This window comes from Tetrao urogallus (genome assembly GCF_951394365.1).
Source record: "Tetrao urogallus genome assembly, chromosome: Z".
Lineage (NCBI taxonomy): Eukaryota > Metazoa > Chordata > Aves > Galliformes > Phasianidae > Tetrao > Tetrao urogallus.
In genome coordinates this window covers 17,986,297-18,007,330 of record NC_136816.1, presented here as the reverse complement: position 1 = coordinate 18,007,330, position 21,034 = coordinate 17,986,297, and the positions used below count along the sequence as shown (strand labels likewise).

Below are 21,034 nucleotides of genomic sequence, written 5' to 3'. Positions count from 1 at the left end.
ATAGCATGGTCAGTATGAGAATGGTACCAGGTGGGAGTTGCATTGGGAGGTAGAGCAACAGAATAACAAAAAAAAAGAAGCTCATAGTAGTGGATGCTTAGAGGTATTAATATAGCTGCAACTAGCAAATGGCAACTACAAATACAAGTTCTCATACTGAGTAGGATCTCTGAGAATGGTAAAGATTATTACAGCCCTGGAGCATCAGAGACAAATACTGAGACTTCAGGGCCGTGGTGAAAATTTCATTTCTCTAGAGCTGCTGAACGGGACTAAAAGCAAACTGTCTAGACTCCACATGGATCCACAAAGCCAGGAAGGTGGTTGACAAGTAAAGTTGCAATGGAAAGGACACAGAAAAATGAAAAATTCATTGAAGATACATTAAAGTTGCAGAAATTCTTCTGCAACCAGAAAACATTTAAAAATGTTCTAAAACAGCCAAACTGAAAACAAACAAGCACCAATAGATACAGCCAACTATCCTTTTGTTTAGGTAACCATATAATTGGTTATAAGAGAAAGAATGAATTTGCAAAGAACTCAGGCACTAAAATTCTCTGAAAATTAAGTACAGAGTCATGTTTTAACTTCATAACAGATAGCTTTTTATGTCCTTAGCCATGAAAACAGCTCAAAAAATATGACCCAGAGGAGAAATCAGACAGCTATACACAACCAGATTTATAGGTAGCACAAGAACTATAACATTGCTACCAAATCCAGTCTTGCACCAAGGACTTCAAGATATGACAACCCCAGTAGAAAGACAGATGATAATTTTTCTGCAACTAAAATTTTGCAGGAAAAATACACAGGACACTAACAGTTTTGTTAGGAAACTCTGCATAGCCTCAATAAAGTAGTGAGGTAGTTTAGGAAATAAAAGCAGTAATTAAGTGTTTTGGGAAACTTGAAAATGACAGATAAACAAGGAAGGTGCAGGGCTAGTATACTGTTGGATCTCAACATGTTCTGACTGAAATGCACTGGAGATGATCAAACAGGGACAAACACTACTGAGCTCATCAAAATCACTTAAGAAGGTGAGGCCAGATGTGTGCTTAAAGTTGAAGTCGTTGTGTCTCTAACTAGTATGAAGTAATGAAGTACTGCTCATTAGTTACAATGGATTTGACAGGGCTTATATAAGGCATGATACAGGATTCAACAAAAAAGATATGGAGACGGAAGCACAGAGTACTTGCAATCTATGCCAGAAATCACTGTGGCCTATGGAGGAATTCTTTCAGGAAAAGACAATCTGTAAAATACATGGATGGAAGTCATCTCTTCAAAACCAGAAAGAGTGATTATATGAGTTTATATGGACTGTTTGCTTTACAATGAATACACTGATAATGGGAGGAAACCAAATAAGCTATTTGTATGAGAAATTATAATGAAAGGAACTTGACATTTTAGTGATTGAAATGACAGAATAAAGTAGTATGATTAATATTTTTTTACATATATACAAGTACATACACACATTTGTATGTAAGCTCTAAATGACTTTGCAGACAGCCTTCTTTCCCATTCCTCCTAATGCTGTTGTTACAGAATGGAGTAGGAAATGGAGGAGACAACACGAGTCCTTCACCACCTCTCCTTTCAGTTGGACTTGAAATTGCTTATTGAGTTGCAGGACTCTGTCAATGGCAAGGGGGCTGAAGACAAATGGTCTGTGAGGTCTCTTCCTATGCAAGCCATTCTGTGATTCTTTGATTCTGTGATCAGAGGATCCAGGAGGCAGTTTTGAATGTGAATAATATTAGCATGCAGTTAAAAAAAAGTTAAACTTCTATCTTCTTAACACATAGAGAGGTTATAAAACACCAAGACTGTTTGGAAGGCAGCAGACTTTAAGAAGAGATGACCGGCAAATGAGTAAACGTTTCAGAAAAGAAAATAAAAAATCTTTAGTCTGTCTGACTCAATGGTAGTTGATGTAGGTGGCATGCATTGACTATAAAGACCAGCAGATTTTAAGAGTGTTGTGGTATTTGAAATGCTAATTTATGAGCCATGTTGTCAGCCCTGGGGTGTTCCCCATATAACTACACAGGTTCAACAGGAAACACCTGACAGAACAAACAGGAATTTAAAAAAAAAAAAGTGCTCACTACTGGTGATGCTTGACAGAGGCTTGACAGTTGTCAAGAACTACTGCCAGAATAGTTCATTCTGACCATCTGAGCATCCAGATGAATCTACAGAGATGCTTTTTGGATCAGTAAAATACAAAAATACAGAGCAATGAAAAAAGAATAAAATTATCACGAGAAGACTTAAAAGGCACCATGTAAAGGATCCAGGCAGGATCTGAAGGATGAGGTGCTTAGCAACAGAAGAACTATAATAGGATGAATATGGAGAGTATCTACCATGGTAAAATTCATGTGTTTTTTCTTTTTTCTTTTTTTTTTTTTTAATTGCATTTTGTTTCTAATGTTAAATAAAAGTATTCTCATTCCAAGAAGTCTCAGTGGCTGTTTTACATGCAAAGGAAGGAGATAAAGAATCTTGAACATAATAGCTGGAGATCAGTCCCAGGAGCTGCATTGGTCCTTCCCACACACCTCGATGGAGAAACCATGTCAGATGTCAGCAGCAGTCATTAGACAAATAGCTAAGTGACATCAGCAGGTCGACAGTATGGTTAACAAACTAGAGGCTGGCAAGAGGAATAGAAATCAATCTCCAGTAAATTGACTCAGCTTCTCATAACAGCACAGCCAATAATCTTCATGACACTTGGCTAATATAGAAAACATTTTGAAGCCAGCATCACCATAGAGTAATGGTTGAACCTGTATTTTTATGGGTACCCCCCAGAAAAATTCAATAGCTAGTTAAAAATATTCAGAACTGCAGCAAGAAGGCGAGAAATTTTGCAGAGCTAAGTTGTGATTGGCTTTGTGAGATGCTATGTTCCATCAAATTAGAAGAGCCATATGTAGCAGAAGCATAACTATCTGTTCAAAATCCAGGAAATTTACTCATTACTATGTACTTGTGGGTGAAGGCAGGTTTTGTAGTACTGTCTATAGCTAAAATTGCCTGAAGCTTAAAATTATATAGCATACTTTCAATGTTTTTTTTTAATTTTAGTAATAATGTTTAAATTTCAAAGCCTTTAACTACTTTGGCTACAATTCTCTATACTGGACTTTTGCTTTGCGCTGCATCCTAGTCTGGAAGTTTCAGGTAAAAATACTTTCAGCTACGGACAAGAGTGCTTGCCTGCATAGTATAGAAGTTCTTACAAAAAACTGTGGGGAAATGTAAACCGTAAATGTGCCTGAGATACTACTTACTGTGTCTGGACCTCAAATATGTCAGTGGGTTGCCTCTGTCCCATTGCTGCCATGGGAGGAAAACAAAACAAAACAAAAACAAAAACAAACAGTCAAGGTCTAATTTAACTAAAAAAAAAAAAGCAAAAAAAAAAAAAAAGCATTATTGACAAGAACCTTGCCGTTCAAAATACACTCACGTGAAAAAAAAAGAGATACAAATTTGTAATAATTCACTGAAGAAACATAAAGAAACTAGATGACAGCACTGAGAGTGTGCAAATGAGCTTGAAATGCAGTTCCAAACTGAAGCTACTCAGGTTAGGCGAAACGCTTTCATGAGGTCTTTCCTCCACCACAATGGAGTCAGTTAAGTAACTATGGCCAGTAAGTGTGTGTTTAGTCATCAGAATTTGGGTATGAAATGCACCCTAAACCTCTCTGCCGCAGCCATGCTGGATCTGGAGCTAGCCATACGGAGAATGAGCGTAGTTTCCAACACAGTGTAAACGAGTGAGAAACTCTCAGAGAGGACAGTCTGGTCTGGTGCAGAGGAAGAGATACAACTTTCCAATTACCACAGGAATACTTCCTTCCCTAACGCAGGGGTTGTGGTGCATGTTTTTCAGCTTCAAGGAGAATAAAAATAAGACAGTGATGAAAGCAGTGAATGGGACTTTGTAGGAACTATTTCCATGTGTGCAATGAATGTGGTGATATGAGTTGGACTTGATGATCCCTGTGGCTGCTCTATGATTCAACACTAATCTATTTTCAGATATACAGAGACATATCAATGATGACATAAATATCAGAATCTACATGGTAACACTTTTTAATGAAATAACCAATACTGAAGAGATTTTTATTTGATCTAAACCAGTAAAGAGATAGAGAGCTTCAGCTCAACCTTTAAGAATTTAGAAAATACATTTTACAAAAAGCACAGCATTTAGCATTGAGTAGTACATTTATTTTATGAGTTGTAACTAAACTGATCAGTGTAATGACACAGAGAGAGCAAATACAGTTCTGAGGAGATTGGTAGTTGCTTTCCACGTGAAATGTTCTTCCCTTTTTGACATTTATAATTGATATGTTGGAAATTAAAAAATAAAAATAAAAAAAAATCATTCCTTACTGTGAATCTACTGTTTCACATTTGAAACACCAGATCGTTCTTTTGTGCGTGTGTTTTGTTTTAGCTCATGAAACATTGCAGCAATAGGCGTAAAGAAACGCTTTTAGATACCCTTATTTCCAGGGCTAATACAAGGTATTTGTACATTCTGAAATGTGTCATTCCCAGCTGCATGGGTGTTACAACCATATTCTTGTTAAATGTTGAGGTTTCCATCTGAATGTTATGCGACATCTTGCTGTAATCTTTCTGCCAGGTTCAGATTCAACTTCAATAAATGAATATAGCTCAGAGAATTCAGTGTGCAGAATGACTCACTTTATTGCAGAACTGTTTACGGTGACTTGAATTAATGCTGGAATAATCCCACTTTGCCTATACAGTGCTGCCATATTCTTCCTTCTGGTCCCAGGCCCACTCTGCCCACAGGACAACGAGCATTTCTGCAGCTAAATAGCCTCAGCCACTTTGACCTTCTTTTTTTTTTTTTTTTTCTTTTTTTTTTTCTTCTTTTTTTTTTTTTTTCCTTGTTATAAGCAAATCTTCTTTCTGGTTGGATAAAATGGACATCAGTTGGATGGGTTTGGAAATTGCCATGTAGCGACACAATTTTAATGTTAATGTTAGGACCAAGATGATGCTGAGTTTGGTGGAAGCAGAACCAAGAGGCCTGCCTGCAAATTATGTGGGACTGCTCAGCAGAGAGGTCATATAAATGCATTATGGCCCAGACAACAGAACAGCAGTCTACTGCACTGCAGCCAGTGTCCACTTCTTCCCTGCAGTGATTGCCGTGCAGTATTACACATAAGAGATTGGTTACTGTAGTGAATACATGAACAAACTTCTTGATGTTTTCTTTTTGAGATAGTTTGGTGACTGGTGAAAATAAACATAATTTGTAGAAGGGTTGACCTTAGAGTACCTTACCATCTGGTGAATAAGCAGTAATTCTGAACCTACTGTTGCTTTTGTTCTATATCTTCTGTCCTTGAGAAAAGAGTACTCACTTTTCTGCACCCTTAGTAGAAATTACACTTTATTTATCTGCTTATTTTGCAGCCATTTCACTCTAAGGTTAAAACAAAAAGAGTAAAAGACAAGGCAGACACACGCACTCCAGTGCTTCTTCAGATGGGCATTTTCACCCTTTTCAGTAAAGATGCAGAACCAAATTTAACTTCCCCTTTACTCTGATTCCTGCTTTCTGAGTAAACCCATTATTCACAATGGGGTTCAATTTCAGGCAATTTGCTCAAGTTAAAGATGACAGAAGCCAAGACACAGGCTTCGATCCACATGAATTCTGCTATCTGATGCTTTTGCTTCTGGGTGTTTAAAAGCTGAGTATTTTTACTCACTTCTAGGGACCAAACGAGAAGCTACTTTGGCTACTTGTTTCCCAGATACTGCATATTGAATTCCAAGGGCCCCGATGATCTGAAATCATGTGCTTTCTCCCTGTTCTGCTCAGAATGCCATGCCAAAGGACGCAGGTCCTTTGGAGCGCTGATGTAGCTGCCTAACCTCCAGCCAGGATAGAGGTGTAAGTGACTTGGACATAAATAAAAACCAAAATCCAAACAAAGGTGTGGCTCACTTCAGGCAGAAGTATTTATTCACTGAAGTATGCTCTGAAACCATCTCACTGGTATTTCTTTAACTGAAAAAAGAAACTTCAGCATTAAGCATGCAAAATGGAACGATGGAGCCAATAGCCAGGTGCGCTGAGCCGAGGAAACAGACTATATATTTATTTACAACTCTTAGCACAGAGATAACCTTTTTTTTTTTTCCTGCATACTTGCAGGAAACGGCCTCTCCGAGCCGTACGTACGTGCTCTCAGCCACCACGGGACGGCTTTGCCAGCAGATACCTTCGGCACAACCGCCGGAGCGTTCCGTAGCGCTCACCGCGCTGCACGGGCGCAGTTAACGCGACTCATCCCGCGGCATCGCAGCGCAAGGTCACCGGGCAGCGGCCGCCGTCACCGCGTCACTCCTGAGGATGTCCCCAGGGCGCGGCGCCCGGGCAGGGCACCCGCAGCCCTTCTCCGCGCCGCCTCTCCCGCGCTCCCTGGCCGGGCATCCCCTCCACAGAGCTCTCACTAACGCCGCCGCGGCCTCGGTTTCCCCCGCTGCCCGGAACTGGCTGGGAGGAAAATGCCGCATCACAGCGCCGGGCTGGCGGTTGCTTGTCCGCGGCCCCGAGCATCGCTGGGGAGGGGGCCGGCTGAGCCCGCTCCCGCCGCGTCCCCGCGCCGCCCAGCGTATATAGGGGCGAGCCGCCCGCTCCCCTCCGTTAACTTTCCCGCATTCCGGCGCGGGGGCCGCTTGCGGCCTCAAACTTTCCAGGCGCTGCCAACCCCGCTGCGCTGCGGGGGGCGGCGCGGCCCCGCGCTCGTCCCCCGGCGGCGTCGGGCGCCGCTCCGACTCCGGCCCGCCCCGCACGGGAGTGAAGGCGCCGGGCTCGGGCGGGCTGTGCTGCTGTTGCTCCCGCAACCGCCGCAGCAGCAGCCGGAGGAGGATGGAGCCGGGCAAGGAGCCCCGAGCGGCGGCGGCGGCGACGGCGGGGGAGAAGCCGAGCGAGCCCGAACCGGTCGTGTCCTTCCAGGCCCGGCTGTGGAAGAACCTGCAGCTGGGCGGCAAGGGCCGGAGCGGCGGCGGCGGGCGGGCGGCAGCCGATCGCCGCACTGCGGAGCCCCCCGCCCCGCCGGCCGGCGGCAAGGTGGATCCGCTGCCCCCCGCCCGCTGGGCCGGCTTCAGGCGGCGGCGGCAGGTGCTGGACCGCGTCTTCTCGTCCTCCCAGCCCAACCTGTGCTGCTCGGCCGCCGAGCCGCTGGAGTCGGGCGGCGAGTCCGGCTTCGCCCTGCGCCGGCTGCGCGAGCACCTGCTGCCCCAGGGCAAGGGACCGCCGCCCGCCCGCCGTGAGGGCCCCGCCGCCGCCCCGCCGTCCCTCGCGGGACCCAATGCCGGCGGCGAGGAGGGACGCCGCGGAGGGAAGGAGGGACGGCGGCCCGGGGCGCACCTGTCCCACCAGAAGAGCTCCTCGCTGCCCAGCACCGCCTGCCTGGAGCAGCTGCTGCACGGTTCGCCCACCGCCGGGCGGAGGACGGAGCCGCGGGCGGAGGAGGCCGACGGCGGCGCGGTGAGTGCCTGCGGGAGGGACGGACGGACGGACGGATGGATAGGGAGAGCCGAACCCGTCCCTAGAGGCGGCCGCCACCGCGCCCTCGGGCGGCTCCGAGCCCCTCCCTGACGCGGGGCCGGGCCGGGCGGGGCGGAGGGCGGCGGCGACGAGCCTGGAGCCTCGGGTTGGAGGGGCCGGGCCGGGGGGACCTGAGGCGCGCACGTTTGCGCGGAGCCGCGTGCTGTCCCTGGCAGCGGCACGCCGCCGGGACCCAGCGCTGCTGGAGCCGTCGAGAGATGAGTGCTTTGTGTTGATGCGTTTTAAAGATGACTGAATGTACACGAGAGCGTGGGTTGCTTTCTCAGCGCTGTTCCCTTCAGTAAAGAAACAGACCTTTTGTTTACAAAACATGCCAATTGCTGTTTACTTGTGAGGGAACTACTCTCCTTTTGGGTAAGGTACAGTCATAACATTTGGAAGGAATACTGCTAATGACAGCAGAGCAGCACGGAGCTTTCCAGCAGTCATCTTTAATGAGCAGGACCATGGCCAATTTCTCTCAACACTTACTAGCATTTACTCGGACTGTGCCTGTGTACCAAAACTGCTCTTTCTGATATTAGATAGAGCTTGCTGTGTCCCTTGCATGCTGGTAGAGCTTACAGCTGTGGATTGTGGTGTTTATTCTGAAGGGTTGATTGGAAACAGCTGTTCTGTGATTTCCGATCAGCAGCACATCCTCTGTGCCTCTCGTCTCCAGAGGTACCATCTCACTCAGGTTATTAAATCTGATTTAATTCACCAGCTTCACTGGGTTACAGGACAGCAGGAGGAATGTAGTTCCAATTATAAAGCTCTGTTGGATGTCCTCCATCTGCATCTGGTGCTCTCCAGAGGTTTGCATGGAGTGAGTTGCGTCCTCCATGGCTGCTGGGGTCCCAGTTATAATGTCTTTCAGGACTTGGACTCGGTGGTCCTTATGAGTTCCTTCCAACTCAGGATATTCATTGAGTCAGGTCCCCTATGCTGTGCTCCTAGTTCAGCTGGATTCCCTCAGACCTCTATCTTGGCTGTAGGCCTGTTGAAATCAATATTAATAAGGTTTGGTATGATTTAAGTATCTTATGGTGTCAGTCATCAGGTGAGAAAGTGTCCCGCTTGAATTAAGTGGATGTCCACAGTGATCCAGAAATTGAACAGCTGTGATTATCAGTGTGAAACAGGTACCAGGGCTCCCTTCCATCTAGATTCCAGCCAAATCTCAAGTACATTTTAAAGCAAGTTTTAATTCTAGTAGTATTTCAATGGTCTTTTTTTTTTTTTTTCTAGGAACATCTCTTTAACGTTACGTGGGAAAGCAGTATGAAATTCTGTGAGGCTCCTTCAGACTTCACACACATTTATTCTGCTTATTTTTTTTAAATTATATTTTTCTTTAGCAAATATGCACTTACTAGATATTTTGATGAAGATGAGGGAGGGGGAAAGTAAGATCTTCTAAGAAATCAAGTTTGTTATGCTTTTAAGCTAAAACTGGGGAGCTGTAGTGAGTGTAAGGGAACAGAAGTTGTGTAGCAAGTGGGAAGACAGGCCATGGAAGTTGCATTGCTCTGTTGACTTAATTTTGGAATGTACTTCTTGGTGCAGGCAAAATATATGAGAACAGTTTGAACAAAGCTAGAGATGTGGCAGTATTTCACTGAACACTGGCAGTACAGCCTGTGCCTGGCTTTCTGGGAGTGGGGTGGATCTCCCATTGCTGTGGATCTGACTGGTGCTTTGCTTCAAGAGAAGACAGGTACTCAAGCTTGCAGTCTTACGCAGAGAACATCTGTCACATTTTAGCAGTAAATCCTGATCTGGTTCTCTTTGGAAGACTGCATACTTCTCAGAGCTGCCCTTGGGTTGTTTTGAAGATATATGGGCACCATAACCAGTATGCAGGAAACCTAGGTTTCTTGTAGCCAGAATGTAAGTACTGTTGACTAGGACCAGGAAATAAGCATGTGTGTAATTAAGTATTAGTATCATCCTTTCTTCTGCAGCAACGGGGGGGGGGGGGGGGGGGGGGAGGAGGCAGGCAGGCAAGGCTGGGGCTGCAGCTCAGCCTCTGGATGTCTAGCCATAGGGAAGGAAGCTTCATTAGTTCTGCTGCTCACAGAAGCATTTGTTTAATTAATATGGCATCCTTCAGACCTATGTTTATGGGTCTTCAGGGCCAGAAATCAGTGAGAGTGGTTGTTGTATAATCCAGCATGATGCAAGGAGGGATAAGGCAGTAAGAAGAACCTGGAGGGGCGTATTCTGACTGTTTGTCTCCCAATAATAGAAAACATTTCTGTAAAAAAGTTGGTATAAGAGTGAGCATTGTGTCTCTTGGGGGGATCTGCAGGATCAGCAGATCAGTGCAAGGAAGTCGCGTGCTCACAGTAAGAAACATGGCACCATACCAAGACACTGAAAACAAAGAGGAAGAGCAGTGATTCTATTAAATAGAAACAGGAGCAGGGACAGCCCTAAGGAGGCCTAATGGAAGGAGAGCTGACATAGCAAGGAAGAGGATGCAGGGCCAGTGAAAACCTGAGTGGCATACCATGCCTGGTTTTCTGTCTATGCCGTATAAATCCATACCTGTCATAGAGCCTCTGGGGTCAGTGCAGTTATGTTAGCAGAACTCTTGCCTTGTTTGTTCTAATTAGTGTATCTTCCAGGTCATGTTCCAGTAACAGATCCAGCCACTGAAGGCAAAATAGCAAAATAAAAGGGAAAGCAAATGATGTTGGTGAAAGTCTGCACTGATAATGCCTCATGAGAATCTGAGTTGATAAACAGTTGGCACTTCAGACTTGAAAGAAATCAAACATGGGAAGGCAGAGGGCATTAGGAAACCTGAACATCTCTGACCTCCAAGAATTCCCTTTTTCTGAGATAATGCTAATACGAAAGAAGAGTTGGAAGCAGTTAATTGGTGCAGATGTTTGGAGCATGATTTGAGGAGAACAGTCTTCTGAGACTACAAGAGTAAAATTTTAGGCAGCAGGAGAGAGCTGTCTTTTGGGAATCTGGTCACTGTCATGTAGAGAAGCAGTGGGTGAGTCAGTGTTCAAATGAACCTAATAGAAATTACATAGAAATAGCAAACAGAAGTAAAATGTTGCTGAAGTTCATTTCTTTTTTTTTCTTTTTTTTTTTTTTTTTTTTTTTTTTTTTTTTTTTTTTTCAAAGAAGTTGCAGTTTTTCAGGGCTGTTTTCCCAGAGTTTAACTGGACATCCAGTCCTATTGAGGGTTGTTGTACACTACCCTGTTCCCTCATACTACCCTGATAAACTGTTTACCTTCCAGCAACTTGAGGTGCTGAAGTCTGTTTGTCATGCTCTTTCAGACTCTGACCCATCTGTCAATTTACAGTATGGTAATACCATGTGTACGTTGCTGCCATGAACACCAGGAGGTAGCACAAGAAAATTGTATTCAGTTATATCCTGAACAGCATCTGCCTAATTAATTGGAGATCTCCTTGCAGTTATCAAAGTGAGCTCTATCAGTTTTCGCAGTTGGCATATTAGCATTTCTCCTTCTGTGAAATTCTTATTGTGAACTCATTTAAAATTTTGTTGCGTTTTTTTTTTTTTTTTTTCCTGCCTTCACTCATAGTATGGAAGGCTACCCAGAATAAAATTATGATATTGGGAGTAATATGTGGTTGGTGAGTAGGAGTTGCAACAGTCTTGTGCTGACGGAACAGCAACAGAAAGGTTGTATAGTCCCTAGTGACTGTTGTAGCATAGTAGCTTCTAGTGTAGGACCATTAAGAAACCAGCTGAATTTCAAATGTCTGTGTTGAAACTCTACTGATTCATTTCATGCATTTCATAACTTTACTGAATAGTGTTGAACTTGTGAAGTGTGAAAAGCCAAATGCCTGAACATAGTTGTGGCATTAAACTCTTTCTCAAGAAATGATGAAAAATATATTTTTTTCCCTGCTGCTGATGTGTTGGATACAGAAAATGACTGTACACAGCAATAAGACTCGGTGTCATTACTGCCAAGGTGCCAGGAGAAGCACTTCTTTTAGAGTTTTGGAAAATAAGACTAAAGCACTTTTAAAGCTGGCACTGTGTCAGTCACATTACACCTCTGTTCTAATTTAACTGTTTTGTCCCGTAATGTGATGCTAATATATTAATAGACCTGAGTGTTATCTTTATTTTTTTTATTTTTGATGAATGGCTGGCTGGTGCTTGGCAAGATGGCTGAGAACTCTGCACTGATCTGAAGACTAAGGTTTGGCTTTTCCTATCTAATCTCTTACTGTTGATTCTAGATATCAGTGATTTTGGTATCTTCTAGGAAATTTTAAGAAGGTAACTAATGTAAGCCCTAAAGCTGTAATTTTAAATAAGAAGCAGTTTCCCATGTAGCACAGCTCTGACTCTTGAAAGGACAGAGTAAAAACGGCAAACCTTATTTGAGAACTCAATTTCCGTGGCAATTCCTATTCTTCAGCTTTCTGAAACAAACAGAAACTTACCAACTACTTTAGAACGCTATTACACTTAGTTCTGCATCCAAAGCTGTTTGAAGAGAATGTTGGCTTTACTCTTTTATTAGTTAATAATTAAATTGCTTTCCTAAAATATTCAATTGGGATGGCTCAACCTAACTACTCTAATCCACTTTCCATTCGTTTAAAAATGGAAAGAGGAGGCCAACAGAAGAAGAAAGAAAAAGAATAGTAGATATTTAATATTTTTGTTACAGATTCCCTAAAAGATGATAGTGAATCTGTTAGTATTGCTCTGTAATGAAGTTCTTCTGTGGATTGCTACATTTGTTGCTAGTCATTGACACTAACGGCAGCCTGTAATTGCTTAGTACTTTATCCTTAGAAATGAGAGTGTGTGTTCAGAGCATCTTTTTCCCTTAAATATACAGTTCTTGCTCTGATGTGTGTGAGGTTTAGCATCTGTAATGCTTGAAGCAAAACTTTTGGGTGTTGTTGGCTGTTGTGTGGCGTTTAACTACACATTCTCCCTTATTGCAGCATGGGAAGTCCTTAACTACTAACCTGGATAGCAAGCATTGTAGCTTAGTGCCAGCTGCTGAGTTCCTTGTCTATTAATGATTCTTACTTGTGGACTGGTGTCTTCTACCCCAGAAGATATATGTTCCCACAAAAGAAAGATATTATATAAACACAGTCACAGAAAGATCAGGTCATATTGGTTCATGCTCCTTGTGAAGTGTTTCTGTCCAATAGACACGTGTTAAAGAAGCGTCTTGACAATGATTTTCAATGGCAGCTGTAAATGCAATGCACATCCGGCCAGGAGCAGTGCATTGGTGGTCATGAGATAGGGTAAAATACAGGTTTCTTGACTTTGTCAGTCTTTGGGATTCTGTTGTTACAAGACTGAAGATTTTTTCTCAGTAGGAAGAGATGTTCTGTAATAGGTGGCTGATGTTTCTACCACCTATTCTCAAGTGGATTTTTATCATCTTACAGTTTTTCTGCTTCTCCCCAGCTCCTGCTTCACTGACATGTGTTATTTTTGTACTGACCTTATCCGGGTAAATAGTTTGTCTCTTCAGAACTGAGCCTTTTTCTTCCAGAAATGTAGCAAAGGAAAAATGCTTGAATTGTAGGCACTCTATTCTGATATATTATTTTTTTTCATTAGCAAAATATGCCATGAATGGTGGATGTTATTGATGCCAGGTGATGACATAGGAAAAGCGTGTTTTCTGTTGCCTATGGAAAGGAGACTTTGAGTGCTAGGACACTAGCACTGTTTCGTTGGACTGTCAAAATGTTCAAGTGTTTGCAACAATCCTCTTCACTTTTTATTGGAAAGTGAGAAGCTCTGTAAGCAGAATTTATTCCTTCCTTCAGTTTATGTGATCTGTAATGCTTGATTACTACTGTAGATTTTTTTTTTTAAATGACATTTAGTTTTTTTGAGATCACAGGCTTCCTAGTTTTCCCCTCTTACACATTATCTCCTTCCTATTAAGATCAGAAGTTGCTGTAAAAACTTCATTACTTCTGAATGAAGTCTTGTTTTTCAAAGTTTACTCAGTTTGAAACTATACTCTATTTAAATCTTATTCTTTAAATCCTTGTGGTTTTTCTCTAGTCTTCCTCTGCTCATTCAAAAGGGCAGAGAGAGTACATTTCCATTCAGAGAAACTAACCAAATTCAGTCACTTGTTTAACTGTTTGCACAACAACTGGAACTTAGACACTTCATAAAACTGAATATCATACAGCTTTTGAAATGCAGCATTCAGACTCTGTTCTCCTCTCTGTCATATTCTGTGGAGAAGTTCTGGAACTATTTCTCAAGAAAAATCATGCTCAGAAATGAGTCATGAAATGCAATATCAGGAGAATTAGATGCTTTTTCAGGGAAAAGCTGAGTGCTATTTACATAATGCATTTGACTTGAGCATGAAAACCAGGCAGGCTAACGGTGGGATCCCATATAATTTTAATATAGTTGATCTGTTTGACCACTTCACTGCCTCCTCTGTGTTTGTGAGCCGGTAACTGTGTTAGGCAAAGATGGATAATCCCATAAAGATTTGCAAACAGTTGATGAACAAAATATAATTAATGCACCTTGCAGAGATATATGTATACATTTTTGCTGCTTGTCCAATAAAGCTGTACAAAACCTTGTAATTAATGAATATCTGTAATATGTTCCCACCTTGTGCAAGTGATTCTGTTTCATTATGTGTCATGTAGTAGACATATGTACCCATGAGATGCCTCTTTGTTGCTTCAGTTCTGTTATTAATTCAGTAGCTAGACTGCCCTGTAGTTAATAATAAATTTTTTATGAAGTTAGGTTTTATAGAAATACCAGCATCTTCTGAGTAATGTAGAGAACCCAGACGTCTTCCTGGTAAGGTGCCTTATAGCATAGTTTATCTAATAAGAAAAGGAAAACTGTAGCTCATGTCTTGGTAGGTGACTGCAAGGCAGGTGCTCTTTCTAAGCCTTTTCTGCTTAGTACCGGATCTCACTAATGAAGGAATCAGCTGAAATGCAGTTCCAGTCTGGGCTAGCTCTGTCTCTGTTGGCAGAGCTTGGCATAGACATTGAGACTTCTTCCAAAATCATTGAATTCTCACCCAATTTGAACAGGATTTCATCTTCAGTTGTAGCGAAACCTTTTTGCTCCATCTGTAAAGCGTAACTGCCTTCCCGGGTCTCAGGGATTCTTCTTAATCCCCAAACCTCTGAAGTCTATTTGTTGAAGAGTTGGGTTCAGAATTTCCTTTGATTCTATCTGGCAAATAGTTCTGCGTTCCTGGAGAGCAGGATCCAAATTCCTTCCAGCTGGAGAAAACAAACACAGAGTTCCTGTTGTTGTATTTGCTGGGCAGCAAACGATTACCAAATGAAACTTCCTGCCCAGCAGTGCTCATGAAGTTCTAGGATGCTTGGTGAAAAGTAGAAAGAATTCTTCAACTCTCTTAATTGAAGGTGAGAAAAAAAGATTTGGCCTTCATTTTAAGGATATCCATATTCTGTTGCAACTGAAGGCTTGTTACCCACTTTCATAGACTCTTCTATTCTGTTACAGTTGTAATTGCATTTTAAAATTTTGAACGTGGTGGTTTTGATTTTTTTCTGGATAATTGTCCTTGATATATTATTAATATAAAAACAGTTTGAATGTTAATGCAGTAAGGTTTGGCTTTTGCAGTTCAGTTTTATGTTGTATTTTTATGCTAATAACAGTACTGCCATCACATAAAGTCCAGAAATAAATGTGAAGGAATAAATGCATGTGCAAAGTGTAGCCTCTGTGTGCTGCATTTAAAACAAGCAAACAACAACAAAGACAACTAAGAAACTCACTGATGTACAAGAATTGGGAGCTTTAATCTTCATCATGTTTATAAGATTTGTATCTAAGATTTAACTAAGAAATGTAGTTCAGCACGTAGGGTGATAGTTAATCTCGTGCAATTACAGTGCTAACATTTATGTTGCAATCATGTCTGTGAGTTAGTGCCAAATAACAATGGAAACAATCTAATAATCTGCACTGGAGATGTTGGAATGAAAGCTTTTTAATTTTAAACTTGTATCTGCAGTTTGGTCATTTTGTTTATGTTGAGTGTGTGAGTGTGTTTTATTTTCTGTTTTGGTTTTTTTTTTTTTCTGCTTGAGCATCACATGCTTTGCTTGCCTGGCTTTCAGGCTAGCAGCACGTGCATGGCTATGTGGCTGTGTTTGAAGGGGATGTGCTGGCTGTGCAGCAGCAGTAGCGTTGGGACATACAGCACATAGCATGCAGGATTCTAGGTGACCTATTAGGTGAAACTGTTCTAGGTTTGTTTTCATCTTCCGGAAATGGGTTACTCAGCTTTAGAAAGTTTAAGTGTCACATAACCTGTGTACCATAAACCACTTGGAGAGGTAGCATTTCTTAGTTGCATAATGTGGAAGAACTGAGCAAATGCTCTGTTTACAGATAATTCCTCATGTGAGTTAAAACTAAAAAATGAAGAATCATCCTTAAAATCCTAATGTGATAGGAAAATAAATGTTTGGGGTATCATCAATTATGTATCTCAACATGCTCAGTGCAGCATGATTTTGGTTCCAAATCATTGTTTTTGTTGCTTTCTAATTTAACGTAAGTGGGGAATTTTGAGAAAATTCTTGTCCTTTCCAGTGAGTATAGAGTGCTGTGCAGATTGTTTCAAAAGTAATGCTTCTTACTTATTTCCACAGAAACAACAGCTATGAAGAGCAAACAACAACACTATTTCATAGAGCAAATTCACAGCAACAGAACATGTTTTAATAACAGTCACCAGAATTAGGTATGCATTTTTGCCAGCAATGAACAGGAGCCTGCGTGCTGTGCTTTTCAGAATGTGCACCAGCAGAGGTGACCAACTGCCATTGCTGCTTAAATGTACCACCCACAGCCTCACTGTGCTCACATCCACTGTTTGGTCTCCATAAATGTTCAGCAAGTGTCGACGAATGTCCGTGGGTGCCATTGTTTCCGCATGGAGGAATTCAGTGACACAACTTTGCTTCATCCACACTTCCATGTCAGATGCCATTCTGTCAGACTGCCCCTCTGCTGCCATCTGTCACATGGCAACAACATGTAATGGGATATGAATGGGATAGTTCAACCTCTCCTGCCATACTACCAGAATCCACCTCTGATGTAGTGGGCCAACATAGCATTATTTCAGAGCAGTCCTTGTAGAAAACATTATTTCTAAAATTATAAATTCATACAAAGATTGCTCTTCAAAGCCACTCATTAAAGTCTGGCATCTATCACAAGCCTTGTTAAGTAATTTCAGGTATTCAGAAGCCAGATATTAAGCACAGTTGTGTAACTTTCTCCTGGTGCACTGTCCTGCTGTTCCTCAGGCAAACATTAATTTAGCACCTATTTGTAGAATGTTCTGAATAATGCAAGCTGTAGTTTATCAGATATTGCTGGAAGCCTCTGTCACTTGTGGAGTGGTGAGCTCACACTGAATTAATTTTATCTTTTTAGCTAGAATTTTTAAATATACCTATCTTGGCATGTAGACCAGCCATACTCTACGTAAACTGCTTACTAACAAAAACAAGATAAAAGTATGCATAATGATTGTTCTTACTTCTCTCTCCTTACACACTTGTTCTGCAGTCATGGTGAATGCAAATGCCAAAACTGAGGTGGTATATCTTATTTAGAAGTCTCACTGTTTAGAGTAGTGAGCACTAGTATTGCCCTTCATGATAACCCTAGCACATGGTTTGTAATAAAATTTAACAACTTCTGTCATAATCTTGTCAGTGGCTTTGATTAGTGGAGAAGAAACAGCTGTTTGTTGTGAATAAAAATTTTCCCATCTTGAAACATGGTTCAAAATATCCAGGAGAAAACTAACGCTTTTATTTGTCCTTTTACTGGACAGATTTTTGTACAGCTGTGTGATTTGTATGCTTTTTCATTAGCAAATGAGGCAAAAGAACAAAAGGTGTTGACATCACTTAATTGCAGTTAATTATGGGTATTTGTCTTTCTAAGAGCAGTGATCCTGACGTATTTGCTTCCTGGACAACTGTGCTGATGAATCTGTACCAAGTTTTGAGAATCTCTTTACAGAGAGGTTGTGATGCCTAGGAGGAATGGATCATAGGCAACACAAAGCACTTTGGAATGGGGCACTTGATCAAGACCAAGTTATTAAAATCTTTACTAGTCCCTTTCTAAGGAAAGGCTATTGGTTAGTCTCTTAGTCTGCCACTCAGCTCTTTTCATAGTTAAGAGGAGTAATTTCATCCTAGTATGATTGATGTGACGCATGTTATTTTCACTGTTATTGAGTGAGCTGACAAGTGATTAAGGGAGAAAGAAGAGATGGGAAAAATAACAGGAGGACTGCAAGAGCCATGTCTGGGGGGGTGGCCAGATATAGACAACTGCTTTGGTCTGTAGGATTCCTGCCAGCTGTCCTTGGGAAATTTTTTTTTAGCAAAACAGCTTTCATTTGGCTTTCAGAGTCAGTGAAAACAGTGCATCTGAGTGTTGCGTTTGTGTGCATGCATGTATTGAAGGGGAAGAGCAGTAGGTAAGGTGGACGGGAATGCACAGGGAAGGTGAATAGAATCTCTTGCCTGCTGCAAGTCCTTTCTTTTCCACTTTTTGTTACTGTGTGTCTTCACTGGTGTGATGACTTGCATGCTAAAGGTTTACATGCTAATGGTGCTGGCAAAATAAGTCCCATTTTGGACTTTGTGTTTCGTCTTAATAGTATTATACTGAAGTACTGCATTATCATTGCATTAATTGCTATTCAGATGTTCTTATTCATTTATGTATTCCTCCTATTAGCATTCAGCATTAGAGGCTATGTGATTCTGTATGCTCCTTGCAATATAGTTACTTCTGGTAAGGAGGACCTGTAGATCTCAGATATTTAATAAGAATGGACTTCATTTGCAGGAGGTATGATGGCAGATAGTGCCGCGAGATCGCAGGGTGGCACTGCTGCATCACTACCAAGTTATGGGGGTACAGTCTTCAGAAGGCAGTGGCTTAGTCCCAGTCACTGTTGGAATTTGGAGACACGTTGTCCTTTGGAAGGCAACTGGGAAAACAGGGTTTCCATCACTGCAATGCTTATGGCGCCCTGGTTGAGATGGTTTTCGTTTGTTTTTTGTGAGTTCACTGAGGAATGAGGTAGCCTTCAGCAATATATAAAGCATAATTAAGTCAATGTGTAATCACTTTGAGATCTGGCAGAGAGAAAAAGTTGGTACTCTTTATTGACTTCGTCAGGAGCGGTACAGAACTATGACCCATGAGTTTATTTTTAAAATATAGAAGGGTTTATTAGTATGTGTTTGAGATCTTTCTTGCTGGGGATGAGACTGAGGTTTCAGAAAGTCCCATTGTCCTTTCCTCTTAGAAAAGAGAAGATTGAGATTGTGAAGGCAGCAGTTTAAACATATTTGTTATAACAAAAGTTGTTGAAAAGTGAGTTATCACAAGTACATCCAAAAGCATGATATGTTGTGCATATCATGACAAGTACATACAAAAGCTGTATATGTTGTCTTTATTCTGAAGTATTTCAGAACAGAAGAACTATCTTGTGAAAAGTTTACAAAGTGTTTAATTTGCCCTGTGCATACATGTCTGTATTGTGGCGTGCTAGTAGGTGTCTTTATGTGCTAAAAGCCATAACTATTAAGTGGCTAAAATGTTAATTTCCGCAAAAGCCAGGATTACTTCTTAATTCTCATCTGCCAGCTCTATTTATTTCTGTCACTTTGTTGCTCACTGGCTATGTTGTTAAATGTGAAGTGGCAGATGGAGGTACATCATATGGTGTATCTGAAATCAGAGGTTATGCTTACTATGTGCTGCGTAGATAGGAACATGCAGTTGTATTTCATGGTTTGCCATAAAATTCAGTTTTAAAACAGTGGGGAAAGATGCAAAAGCACCAACAGTTACAAGCAAATATTGCCGTTCCAGTTGTTTTCCAAGATTACATGCGTCAAGTGTTCATTTCTGTATAGGAAGAAGAAGCATTTCAAGAAAATTGTCTTGTTAGGTTGTCAGAGGAATTGCTGTCCTAAGTAGAGTTAAATGTCAACTGCATTTCAATTCCCAATCCTCAATGTTTTGTTTTGTTTAGGCAAATATAAAGCCACTGTCATTTCTCCTGTCTGGGAATCTACTGTTGTAACTCATGTGAGAGGAATAAACCAGCACTCCTTACTTCTTTAGTTATTTATTTATTTGCTGTGGATCAGAAAGGGCCAACCTGCTGTAAGTAACACTTGCATTTTATTTGTGCTGCTTGATTGCTTATAATGGAAAAAATGCCTTGGGGCCTAAAATACATTAAAGTATTGCTTTGTTCAAAATGACACTGCAGCATCTAGAAGAAATAATTGAACAAAGTTACACACTTCAGTTTTCTCCATGTATGAAAGTCATGCATCAGTTCATGAGCAGTGTCTAGATGAAGTGATTGCGAAATGTGAAAAGCAAGATTATTGCTGGACTAGCCATTATAAAAATAAGGATGAAGAGTAATCTTTGTGCTTCTTTGTGGCAGATGTCTAACAGTGTTTTCTCCAGTGCAGCTGTACTTATTATACATATAATAAGGGTGGCCAGCAACAATACTCTATTAATAAACTCAAAACGATATTCTGTCAATCTCAGTCATCAATGCCCAGATTATAATCTATTCCATATTGGTAAACATAGAAAAATAAGCAGACAAAACCCACCCATGTACTTCTTCCACCACAGATAAAATCCTAGCTTTCTCTCATTTGGAGGCATAGCTTTTATACAGGTACAGGGGGAAAATTATGCATTTTCAGTTATGAAATATATATTCTCATTCAACTGTCTAATGTGTGAAACGTGTCTATTCAGAGGCTGACTTCACAGAATTCTTCTATTTGTGTTTGTTATGTTGATACTAGTTTAAGAATAGATCTGCATGTTGATTTGTGCAGATCTAGTATTATTTTTCTTAAATATCTTTTGATACTTTTCAGTGAGATCTGAGAGACCCCGTCTCTTCAAATGCCAAGAGAAGGAGATTAGACACGTAAAAAAAACAGCATAGAAATAAGCTGCTCTCCAAGTCAAGCAGCTTTCCTGCCCACACAGGAGCTTTCCAGTGCAGTCACTTTCAGAACATGTAACATAGTTGCTGAGTGACCAAGCAGTGACAGCCAGAGATTAATGTGCTCTGCTCTGCACAAGATTGTATAGCATTTTGGGGAAAAAACCTTTGTACTTCTGGGAATACGTGATTTGAACGGCAATAACGTGCGTGATTTGTCAAGAATAACTAGTTGTGTTTTCTTACTGACTCATTTATGGGAGATAGACTTTCTCATAACTGGAATTTCAGTGTTGTGGCAGATCAGTGTATCCAATTAAAAA

General features: G+C 41.4%; 1 protein-coding gene across 1 annotated transcript in view; it reads left to right on the top strand.

Annotated features, from left to right (window-relative positions):
• Positions 1-6,864: 6,864 nt before the first annotated feature.
• MCTP1 (multiple C2 and transmembrane domain containing 1) overlaps positions 6,865-21,034 on the top strand; it is a gene marked incomplete at its 3' end in the record, with an annotated part of 232,985 nt that continues 218,815 nt past the window's right edge. The window contains exon 1 of the mRNA XM_079548229.1: positions 6,865-7,588. Within this exon, the coding sequence (XP_079404355.1) occupies positions 6,968-7,588 (621 nt within the window). The 5' untranslated portion in view covers positions 6,865-6,967. The remainder of the gene's footprint in view (positions 7,589-21,034) is intronic.